At 43.9% G+C, this 12,223-nt stretch overlaps 1 protein-coding gene across 1 annotated transcript in view; it reads left to right on the top strand.

Moving 5' to 3' along the window:
* MYOM2 (myomesin 2) overlaps positions 1-12,223 on the top strand; it is a 731,038-nt gene that overhangs the window by 675,032 nt on the left and 43,783 nt on the right. Inside the window, exons 27-28 of the mRNA XM_086926415.1 lie at positions 264-323; positions 1,204-1,271. Coding sequence (XP_086782541.1) covers positions 264-323; positions 1,204-1,271 — 128 coding nt within the window. The remainder of the gene's footprint in view (positions 1-263; positions 324-1,203; positions 1,272-12,223) is intronic.

The following is a 12,223-nucleotide window of genomic DNA, read 5'->3' on the forward strand; positions in this document are numbered from 1 at the left end:
ACTATTGTAGGACACAGGCGTTTTCATACTGTTATTTTCTTCTGTTAGTGGTTAAAGAACTCTCTTTTAGAAAGTACAAGGAGCAATTATGAAAACACCTGTTTGCTAAATATTACCTCCACTACTATATGTTGTCAAGTTTGTTGTGTCATCATACGTTCACACTAATCGTTTCATTGTTGTAAAGTCTTTTAAACATTACATTTGAAATGTGGTCTTTTTTCGCCTTTTCTTTCTTTTAATCCTTTCTTTTTTGCAAACAGCTTTCAAAGCAGTACTGGCTGAGGCCGAGTTCCAGAGGAAAGAGTTTCTCAGGAAACAAGGTGAGACTAGAGAGTGTTAACAATAGTAATATCGTTCTTTGATAGCTCAGATAGTACTAAGTCTTAGCAGACAGCCAGTTGATGTTGTCACACAAACAGTGTTATTCCACAGTGTTATTCCTACTAGGAGTATTAGTTAGAGTTGGTTATGAAAATGAGTAGTTTGTATTCTTTCCTATATAAAAATGCAATAACAGTTTTCTGCTGACTTTGCTAAGCTGGTTTCAGTACATGTGGCAGATATCTATGACCAGTCTACAGCTCTCGGAGCAGCATCACCAGTAGGACACATTCACAAAAAGGCAATGCCTCCACAAAAATAAGTAAATACTTATTCATAGCAGATATTTGCAACATTTATCGGATTCTCATAAATGAGAGGCCATGTAAAAGGGATAATTATGATTTTCCCAACTTCCCAAGTGTACATTTTTCTACCCAACACTGCAAGAGTGAATTCTCTGTTATGAATTCACATTGAATACGTTAGGGTGGGATATGTATGAAATTTCTCAAACAACATGTGACTCAGTTGTGACTACAGAAAAAACTGGATATGTAGAATGACATTGGCACTTGTAGGTGACATCTTTACAAGGAACTCTTCACTGATTTTAACTTTGTGAATATAGGACTTTGTATGCAAAGATGTGCACATGTTCCATATGTAAGCCTGACGTGGGAGACAACACACATTTTGGGGCTCAGTCATTATATAGAACACTTGGAGCTTATGTTATTATTCACTACAATTGCTGGAAGTATCAAGCAATCAGCCCGTATTCAGGTGCCATCTGTTCTTGCATGCCAAGGCACTAAAATTGAAATGTAATTTCTCAGTTCAATCTAACACTGTCATTCAAATATTTCTTTCATTTAGGGCCTTACTTTCTGGAGTATTTGTATTGGGAAGTTACAGAAGAATGTGTGGTGTTACTTATATGTAAGGTAAGAATACTCATTTTGTAAAACAATAACTTGTCATTGTAAAAGTGACAGTGTTATACATCGTTGTTAGGAAACAACACTGACATAGGTGTATTTGAATTGCTATTAGATCTGCAAGATCTCATTATACAAATGTGCTATGTTATGGAGAAGATGTTAGTGGAGGAGCTGGTATGAGGAACCTATACCTTCACAATTTTTAAAAGGGTTTGTAGAGGTAGAGTTTACTGGAATTTTGAGATTCTGCATCAGCAAAGATTTGCACAGTATTAATATGTGACAAAATGGCAATTTAGCCGAATAATACTGAAACAGAATGTGCTGCATTATGCTGCATAGTTTGCCTTTTCTTGATTAATAATAGAGTGCACTCTGCTGCATAACTTGATCCTTCAGTGTTGTTAAATTCCTGTGGCCATGGTTATAGGCAATAGTTTGCAAGGTACATGTCGGCCACAACCAACAACTATTGATGCAACTTGGTAGGTAATTAGACTAAAATCGCCATCTCTGTTGTAATGAGTATGAATCTTCACAGGAGAACTTTCGAGAAACCCTCAAACTTCTCCATATTCAAGTTAGGGAAAACCATTGAAGAATTGCAGCACCAGAAATCTCACAATTCTAGATTACTCAAAGCAGCATTTTCATGTGAGAAACAAAAAGGCATGTATGCTCCTGTAATTTGTTATTATTTAATTTCCATAATTCTTATCTTCATATTTGCTATATTCAGCATAAACAATCATAGTACCCTTTATTCTTATATGTTGTAAGGGGATTTGTAAGCAGAAGGCACCCGAGACATTGAGACCTTATGTGATCTGCAACTGGTGTACATTTATCAAATGTCCCAGGTCACACTTTGTCAGACCACTGCAAATATATTCCAAGATTATATTAACTGTCAGTGGTAATTTCTATGGCTGTGGAAATTACTCTATAAAGCATTACCAAGATTATAAGTAAGTAGGGGACACTATAATTTCCCCAACATTTAACAACTTGGCTGCTTTGAGTTTTCCCCTCCTGTGCTGAGCTTTGAGTTTCCCCATTGTTCATGACGAGCTCAGCTCGTCATAAGCACAGCTCAACCGTGCCTCATGTCGAGCTGAGCTCGTCATGAGCAGCGAAGGGGTTAAAGATGTGCCTTCTGGGAAGTTATAGCAGATACAACAATAGATCACCTTCTGTTTGCTTTGATCTCTCATTTTATTCATGGGTTTCATAAATAAGTAAAATATTAAGCAAAATGACACCCAACTTGATTTTTTTCTGAGTATTTCTTATATTCAAGAGCAAACATGTACATGTTCTCCGTGTCTTCCAACCTACATTTGGACATTACAAAGTCCTCTCAGGATGAGGCTTCAAGAGTTTCTTTGCCATCCAATTTTCTTTCAGATGTGACTGACCAAAACAGCCTTGTGTCACATGTCAATGATACTTGCTAGATATTGGATCTTTGATGCCTTTGCAGGCTTTCCATTCAGAGTACTTCATTCACTTCCATTCTGGCCTCTTCCCTTTCCTGTAATACTTGGTTGGGATCACCTAGACATTGCCTTCTCTATTTCAAGTCCCTGATTTAATTGGATTTCCAGTGCTGCAAACATGAAAAAGTAGCAAGGCAACTAATCTGGGTTTAATCCATCACCGTTCTTTAGCCAACTCTGCCACCCCGGTTCAGACATGGCTATATGTTTCTGGTCCAGGGAAGACATGGCTTGGCAGTTCGGGCTGGACTGTTCCCATGAGGCACAGGGTCAGACTGATTTGCATATAGCCATGTCTGAACTGGGGTGGCAGAGTGGGCTCAAGAACGGTGATAGATTAAACCCAGATCTTTTGACTGGGTGTGAGTTTTTTATTGATTCAGATGCTCCGTCCATCACCACCCCCTTTTGTACCGCTTTTGGCCACCATAAGTGTGGCAGGGTATGCTCAGACCTGAGTCCCTTGCTCACTTTGCCACTGGATTCAAGCAAGCCGGGCTGAAGACGGCTGGAATGCCTGAAACCGGTCCTCGGAAGCTTGTTTCCGGCAGCCCTGGACGTAGTGTGCGGAGTGGGGCTACGCGGAGCTACGCGAAGTGGGCACAAAACTACGCCCACCCGCGCACTCTGCGGAGCCCCACTACGCGCCGCCCGCCTCCCTCCCGCCCTCCCTAGATACTGCAATAAAAGGATAGAAAGCTTTTTAAAACACTTACCTTGTCCGCCGCGTCCCCGGGGCTTCCTCTCGCCGTCCCTGGATTCGCGCCGCCATTTCGAATACTAATGCGCATGAGCGGGCGCCCGCGCATGCGCATTAGTATTCGAAATGGTGGCGCGAATCCAGGGACGGCGAGAGGGAGCCCCGGGGACGCGGCGGACAAGGTAAGTGTTTTAAAAAGCTTTCTATCCTTTTATTGAAGGATTTAGGGAGGGCGGGAGGGAGGCAGGTGGCGGCCGGCTACGCACCGTCTGCGGAGCGTGCGTAGTGCCGCCTGGCTACGCCCGCTACGCAAAATGCGTAGGAGACGGCACTACGCGCACTCCGTGCAAGGAGCGTAGTTGGCCGCCCACCCCTAGTTTCCGGTCCAGGGAAGACATGGCTTGGCAGTTTGGGCTGGACTGTTCCCATGAGGCACAGTGTCAGACTGATTTGCATATAGCCATGTCTGAACTGGGGTGGCAGAGTGGGCTAAAGAACGGTGATGGATTAAACCCAGATCTTTTGACTGGGTGTGAGTGTTTGATTGATTCGGATGCTCCGTCCATCACCACCCCCTTTTGTACCACTTTTAGAAGTTGGCATTTCTGTGTGTTATGTGTCTGCCTGCCTGATGTGGATTGCATGTCTGGCTTTGGACTGACATGGGCTGTTAAGGTGTGTGTGGCTCCAGGGAGGGCAGGGTGAGTTATCGCTAGACTGAATGGGAGATCTGCATTTGGATTAGTGTGTGGAGTATTCCCCTGACCCTGAAGAGGTCTATGCCTGCCTAGGTGAATGCTGTCTCCGCTCCCCTGTGGTGGTCTGATGACCGAGCCCCCACCTGACAATGGGGAAGAGGGGCCCTGTAAACAGAGTGCTCCAAAATCCCCCAGAACCAGTTTAGGCTGGTTCCCTAAGCCCTGTGCCAAGGGCAGACAAAGGAAAGTATAGTATAAATATTAGGGCTCTGACCCCATGTAAAGGCTGTCCTTTTTGGTGCTGTTTTGAGTGCTGGAACCGCTGGAACCGCTGGGCCCCCAAGAGGAACCACTGCGGGGGACCGCCCCTCTGCTGGAGGGCCCCGTAAGCTGGCTGACCTGGGCCAGCGCTGCTTTTTGGGACTCTGGCTGCTAGCGCCTCGTGAGCGCTATATTCAGATTACTGGAACCCCAGAGGAGGGGACTCCAATCCCACCAGGAGAATGCAAGCGGGAGCCTACACCGCATTTTGTGCCCTTTGAGGGGCTGCCGCTTCATGAGCAGCAACCCAGGAGAAGCGCGGCCTGAGTTCCCTCGCACCGAAAGGGGAATCCAGGCGGGAGCCTACCCTGCGCTGGAAGATGCCGGAGTAGCAGTGGAGTCACCCCCCCCTGATTGTTGCATTACGGGTGGGGCTCCCGTTTGCCAGGGAGAGCCCTGTGTTTGTGCCACAGTAAATGGAGCTGGAGCCCACCCACCTCTCTGTGTTGCTCGAGGAAGCCGCCACCCCCTGGAGCAGCGACCCAGAAGTCAGACGTCCCCTGCCAGAGAGTGGACAGGGCTCCCGTACACAGAGGGAGAAGGAGCATTCAAGGCACATGGTCAGTGCCTTTTTCTTTCCCTGCTCAAGGACGAGACCAGGTAAGTGAGGAGAGGTCGTGGGAGTAGAGGCCCGCCACAGCACCTTTTCGGTGCCTTCCTAATGCCATGAGGAGACCTGAGGAGGCAGAAAGCAACAGAGAAGACCCTGGTGAGCGGGACCTGTACCGGGCACTGCAGGTGCCAAATCTGAGGCTGCTAGGGGGAGCTCCGGCCATGTGTGGGCCAGCCAGAGGAGTCCTTAGATGTCCCGGTGAGTGGGGGCTAATTGGAGCAGCATTGGCGCTCCACGAGGCACCATGGTGTCACAGCTGATCCCTGCTCATTTCTCTTTGGGGCCACATTGCGATGCAGACATTATGCATTGATATTGCTAGATATAATGCTGAGGTCATTATTGTACCAGTAGTTACTGGTTGTATTTTACAATTGCTAATCCTCTGTGTGTATTGCCTAGTGCCAGTTGACACTGTGTATATTGTGTGCTTATGATTCTATTGTGTTTTGGATAATACAAAGGCTATTGTTTATATAACCTTGAGTGGAGTTTCTTTTGTGGTGCACCTAGAGTGTTGCTGCTGTGTGAGTGTGTTGCGCAAACGCTTTACACATTTCCTCTGGGATAAGCCTGACTGCTCGTGCCAAGCTACCAAGGGGGTGAGCAGGGGTTATCCTCAGCGTGTAACTCCTTTGCCCTTACTAGAGTGGTGGTTTCTGCCTGTCTTAGGCGCATGCCCTAGAAAACCAGATATTCTTTATATTAGCTATTGGCATTAGAGCAAGGGTTGGCTTTTGAGCTTTCTGTTGAGTTTAAAATTGTGTGTTAGGGTAAGATCTAATCAACTTCAGTTATGGCTAGAGATTATTACGATTTAATATTGTCGGTTAGGGTTAGAGTTATAATTAGGATAGATGACAATATACAACCATTCACAAAATAATGGTGTTCAAGTGATTAACAGTAATTGGACTCTTTATATTGATGTTGTAACAATTTAAGGTGTTTCTATGACACAGAACACTTGAAAATGTCGTAGTTGAAGATGTATATTTATTTGGTAAACATGTGCCTTGAAAAATAGAAAATCCGATGGTTTGCTAGGCAGAACTCTGTTCTTAACTTTCTATGCCATATAAACACTAACTACATTTGATTGTACAAACTTATATGCTGTTTCTCTAAGAATTGTAATAAAGAGTATTGTTGTTCACCCAGTCATATTGATGGCTCACAAGTATAGTGAGCTCACTTTAAGATTTTAAAAGTATGCTGCTTCTTTACAAATAACTTGACAATTATTCTTCCTTCAATACGGTGTTCCTGGAAAGGGGTTTGGAGTTAAAAATCACATGAATGTTGCTGCTTTCCCTATCATAATATGTCATTGCCTTCATTTCATGTTTAATGTTTCGTTTCAAAACTTTTATTCGATTAGCACTTAGCAAAATCATAAAAAGTACATCATAAAATTACAGTACATGTTTAAATCACAATATATAATACAAATAAAAACTGATTGACTTTAAAAACTATGGATAAAAACAATTATGACAAATTGTGTACAGAAAGGCATAAAATCATGAGAACGGTAGCTCAAACTGTACTGCGGATTTTCAAACATGATTTCAAAAAACAAGCTACGCATTTAGCGGCATTTTGTGAGTCTAACGACTGCAGGGCCGATAATCTGGACGACAAGTTCTCAGGCACATTGCACGAAGAAGGGGGATAATCCAGCGCTTGCGGGGTTGTTCGTAATATCGGCAGAACAATGTTACATGTAATGTGGACTGAGGTGATATTCCATCACACGGGCATTTAATCAAATCATGGGACCAGTTTAATTGAGTGGGGAAGGTAACAAGACGAAAGAAAGAATTAAAACGAAACCTAGTTAAGACAAATTTTTCATAATTAGATAAAAAAAAAGTTAAATATGGTTGGATACCAGAAGAGGTCTGGACCATTAAGATTTGCACATTAGTTAGTTTAATTACTTCTTGAGAAAGACGCAAATCTCTGAGATGGTTTAAACAGAGATTTTTCAGGGCACTCCTGGAGATGTCTGATGTTGAAGTGGTCTCAGAGAAGTAAGATGTGCAGTTCAAATCCTTTAAAAAATTGGAGACATAAAAGAGCCAAGGAATTATGCTCCAACAAGCCAAGGATAAACAGTCAGTTATTAATGAATGGGTTAAATGGCATTGCGGTTTATTCCAGATACGGTGCCATAAAAGGATTGGTTGACATCTGATGTTATCTATTAAATAGTCGATGCCCAGCTCAATGTGGCAACCGTAAATTGGGGGGCTTTGAGGAAGTGCCAAGATGTATTTTAAAAACCCGTTTTGGACCTTTTGTAGATCGTCTACTGGAGCATAGCCCCAAACACCTGCGCCGTAAGTTGCTAAGCTATGACATTTAGTGTGATAAATTTTAAGCAACTCGGTTGGGGCTGGTTTGCTCAATTTACTTGAAAAGGAAACAAGAGCGGAGGTTGCTCTCTGATAGAGTAGCTTTTTACTAGACACTGCTTGTTTCCAGGATAATTGGTCATCCATTAGAATACCTAAATAGGGATATTCCCTGGCGCGTTCCAATCTGACTTGTTCTATAAAAACAGGTTCAGGGTTCTTCGCCTTGGGCCCGAAATGCATAACAAATGTTTTGCTTTTATTTACTTTCAACCCCAAGGAAAGCATAAATTGGCAGTATTTGTCTAGTTGCCTTTGTAGCTGTATTAATGTTCTTGCTAAGATAACTGAGTCGTCCGCATCTAATAGAGCGGGAATAGGGCGGTGGTTAATAGATGGAAGGTCCTGGCTCCCTACTAGCATGGCCGATTCCAGCCCGTTGGTATACAGATTAAATAGGAAGGGAGCTAGGACATCATGTTTAATGAAATAGTACTGTTTTTGATTCCCTTCATTTTTTATCAGTTTTAGAATTAAGATTAAGGTGCTTACTTTTAGATGATGTGTTTTAGAAAGTAGTAGATTTTCAGAGATTAGTAATGGGTGTTACTTTGCACTGCTGATGGGTTATATGTCATGGGTGTTCTTTGTTTCTTTATTCATGAGTGATGTTTCCATGGAATGGCATGGCTGAGGAACATGATTTGTTTCAGTATCTAGTGAAATACTACTGCTTCAACATAATAAATCAGATCTTTTTTTGCTGAATTCCTCTTGGTCGGTGTTTGGTACTTAAGGGTTACTAATGCCAAGATCTCAGTATATTTTAATAGAAGCTGTGCAAAGGTGCTACGCCAGTCTAATGGCATGCATAGTAGCTAACTCTCAGTATACTAAAAAGTATGCATTGATCCACTGGCCTGTACGTTTAGAGAGACTATGGAAATACAGACCAATAAGTATACAGAATTTCTGATAAACATACAGTTGTATGTAGATGACTTTTCTACTATGGCAGCTAGCCAAGAAATGTGCATCAGTTAGAGGACACTATCAACTTGAGTTAGAAAATGTCCAAGGAAAGATCTGAGGATATGATCTGGATCATTGGCTCTTCTTTTAAAATTCAAATTCACTGCAAATCCAACTTTGGGTGTTATGGGCACATTAAAAGTGATAATCTACCTTATTTGTACATTGTGGGTACCCCAAGGTCTCCCTGAGGTGTTCCAGGGGTGGCGGCTCATGTAACTAAAAGCAGGGTCCCTATAAAAGATGTTTTATAAACCCTGGTGAATGAAAGCGGCCCATTCTATTTTCCCCAGTGTAGGAAACTCACTACTAAGTTGACTTATGTGCTGTGAGCACTATGAAGTATCAATATACCTTAATTTTACATATTAGGACCCCCCACAGGTTTTCCCTAGGTGTACCAGGGATGTGGGGCCCTGTAATTATGAGCAGGGGCTTTATAAAAGAGGTTTTATAAGCCCTGGTGAGGAAGACATTGCTAATTTAATTTTTCCCTTAGTATATGCTTAGCCTCATAGGCTAACACAACTATATTTAATGGACTCATAACTATCGCTAGGAAAATATCAAAATATCATTCAAAGACGTTACAGAATGTGTTAGACCTGACATCATTGGCCTGAGTCGCTCCTCCATTTTTTCTCTTTGCCTCCTCTGTTTACGATGTTTTTGCTGGTATATTGCTTTGGGCACTGTGCCACTGCTGATCAGTGCCACAGTGCAAGTGCTCCCTATGTTAAATTAATATTGATTGGATTCCATGTTTGGCTTATTTGGTTTACTGTCAGTCCCTAGTATAGTGCACCAGGAGTGCCAGGGCTTGTAAATACAAATGCTGCTAGTGGGCTTGCAGCACGTATTGTGCCACCCACAGAAGCAGCCTGGTAAAATGTGTCTAAATGTCTGCCATTGCTAGACCTACGTGCAGTCTGGTACTGTCACGCGTACTGCACAAGTACACCTACTTGCCAGTCCCCAAACCTTCCCTTAACTTCATGTTAGTCACCCCTATGGTAGGCCCAAGGGCAGGGTGCATTGTACGCATAAGGTAGGACAAGCCCTGATGTGTGTGGCATGTCCTAATAGTGAATGACAGCCATATTCGTTTTTCACTATTGTAAGGTTACCTGCTCTCCATAAGTTAGAATGGGCTGCCAGGGTTATTAAGAGCTATAACCCAGCGGGCTCGGGGAGCATGGTACAATGTCGAGTTTGGTATCCCTGAACTCAGGGTTTAATAACTCATCCATTAGGGTTGATGGTTTTTGGACTCTGGGTTTGAAAATAGCACTTTTAGAAAGTGGCTATTTTCTTGTCTGACTATTACCGGTCTCTGCTGGTTTGGTGTGTGTGTGACAGGAGCTGGGTGGTTCCAGAGGTCTGAATGAGTCAGTGTGGGGTGAGTGAGGCATTTGCATTGAGAGTAGGGGAAGAGTAGCTCCTGATAGCCTGCCCTGCCTGACACAATGCTGGCTCCACCTCCTGCCGGGTGACTGATGGTTCTGCTCCTGTCAGTGATAATACTGGCTCCACCTCCTGCTGGGCAGCTGAGGACCCTGCCCTGCACAGTGAATAGGCCAGGTGCCTCAGACTGGCTACACCCACAACAAACCCAGGATGAGGGGAATTCCCCTGCATGGACAAAGGGATCAAAGCAGAAAAGGGGTATAAGAGAAGGACCCCTGAACCAAAGAATTTAGATAAATTCTGACAAGGAACCATGAACCAAGGACAAGAAGCCTGCTGATCCAAGGACTTGCCTACCCCTTCTGCCAGAGTGCTGTTTGCTGGGGGGAATCCTGCAGTCACTTCTTTATTTTTGCCAAGGAACCAGTAGAGAGGAACTGAGTGTGTACTCTCCTCCAGAAGAAGGCGTTGGTCGCCGAAACGCGCGTCGAGAATTATTGTGCCACTTCTTATACATGATTTTTTAATGATAAGTCAATAACTGTGTGTTGTATTCAACTGTTTTTTATGTACGGTGATTAATTGATCTGTTTATGATTTTTTAATGTATATGAAATGAATGTCTATTTTAATATAAATGTTAATAAATATCAGAATCTGAATTCACTGGTAGCTCTCTTTCCTTTAATATTTCCTTTTTTAATATCAATTTCTAGTTATGATTGCCTAGGTTGTTTCTTGTCGATTGTTTATTTATCCCTGACCTAGGAATCACAAACTCTATGTATTCAGGGGGTCCTTGATAACTATTCGTCAACTACTCTCAAACTTTGCAAAGGAAATCTCCGAGGGCTGGAAGAGTGCCAGCCTCCTGTTGAAGTCACAGGGCTAAAGGACTTCACCATTTGCTGAAAGTGCTTGTTGCTGGAACCTCAAAGTCCAGCACCTCTGAAGAAATCCAGCAATCCCGCCGCCGCCGGACGCCGCCAAATCCAGCTCGACATCGTGAGTGCAGCTCCCGTGTCCCGCATCTTCGACGCCGACCGCCGGGCCCGATCTACGCTAGTAGCGAAGCCGCTACCAACGCCTCGACACTGAGCCCTCTCGACGCCTTGAGCGCTGCTCACTCATGCAACATCGACATCGACATCGACGACGACGCTGTATCCTGCTTTGCCTCGTGAGCGCTGCTCCTGTCTGACATGTGTTGACGCCGCTGCTGATCGCCCCGACTCCGAGGCCCGATCGACGCCGAAGACTCGACGCCGGGACACCTCGATGCCGTAGATCATCTTTTCTTTGTTTTCCAAGGTACTGTGTTGTGGGGGTCTGTTCGACTCCGGGCTCGACGTAGCACTCCTCGCGGTCGACGCCGACCCTTTGGATTAACTTTGCCTCGACGTCGTGTGACTCCTGTGGGGGTTACAGTGTTGCCAAGAACTGTGATCTAAAGAAGATGAGTTGCTTTTGTTACTAAAGACTTTGTGCTAAGAAGAAACTACACTTGAACTAATATTTTTTCCTTCCAAGAGTATTTATTAAGATTGTGGTATATTTTTGTCCTTATTTGGTCTTGTGCTAAGCCTTATATAAACATCCTTATTTTTATAATACTACTGTGTCGTGTCCATTTGTAGTGTATTCACTTTATTACTGTATATGGTCATAAATGCTTAACGCACTGCCTCTGAGATAAGCCTGTCTGCTTTGCCAAGCTACCAAGGGGGTGAGCAGGGGTTATCTAAGTGTGTGATCCCCTTGCCCAGCCAAGTTTAACAGAATGGTATTGATAAATCCAACACATTGCTATTGTTGAATTCATCCTAACTTACACAGAAAATAAGTTATAACACTTTCTTGTCTGTAAGCCAAAACTCAGCCTTCCTTCTGTCTTTCCTGATTGGTCAGTGCTAACAGGCTTAGCAAGGCTGCCTTGATTAGGTGGTAAGTGGCTATCCTGGGGAAAGGCTATTTGCTGGAGAGAGCTCTGCAACTACACAGAAATGCCAGGGCACAGGAGGGGGTCATAAAGCATGAGACTACAAAGGAGGAGAGGATAGGCAGGGAATGCCAGCTTTACCTACCCATAGTCCCCTGTGCCACAGCCAGCTAGCCGACTTAAGGAAGGAATTTGCAGATATTATGGAGTGGAGAGCTATAGAAACAAGCCAAACTGAGAGTCGGCTGAGTTAGCTCTTGCTGATCTGCTGAGATTTCAACCATGATGGATTTTGGAGGAATAGTGGAGGAACAAGAGGATGCCACACTTTGGAGGAAGTGGTCATGCGCCTGGGGAACACCCTGGTTCCCTTTGGTCAGGTGTGC

This window comes from Lissotriton vulgaris, chromosome 6 (genome assembly GCF_964263255.1).
Source record: "Lissotriton vulgaris chromosome 6, aLisVul1.2, whole genome shotgun sequence".
NCBI classification, from domain to species: domain Eukaryota; kingdom Metazoa; phylum Chordata; class Amphibia; order Caudata; family Salamandridae; genus Lissotriton; species Lissotriton vulgaris.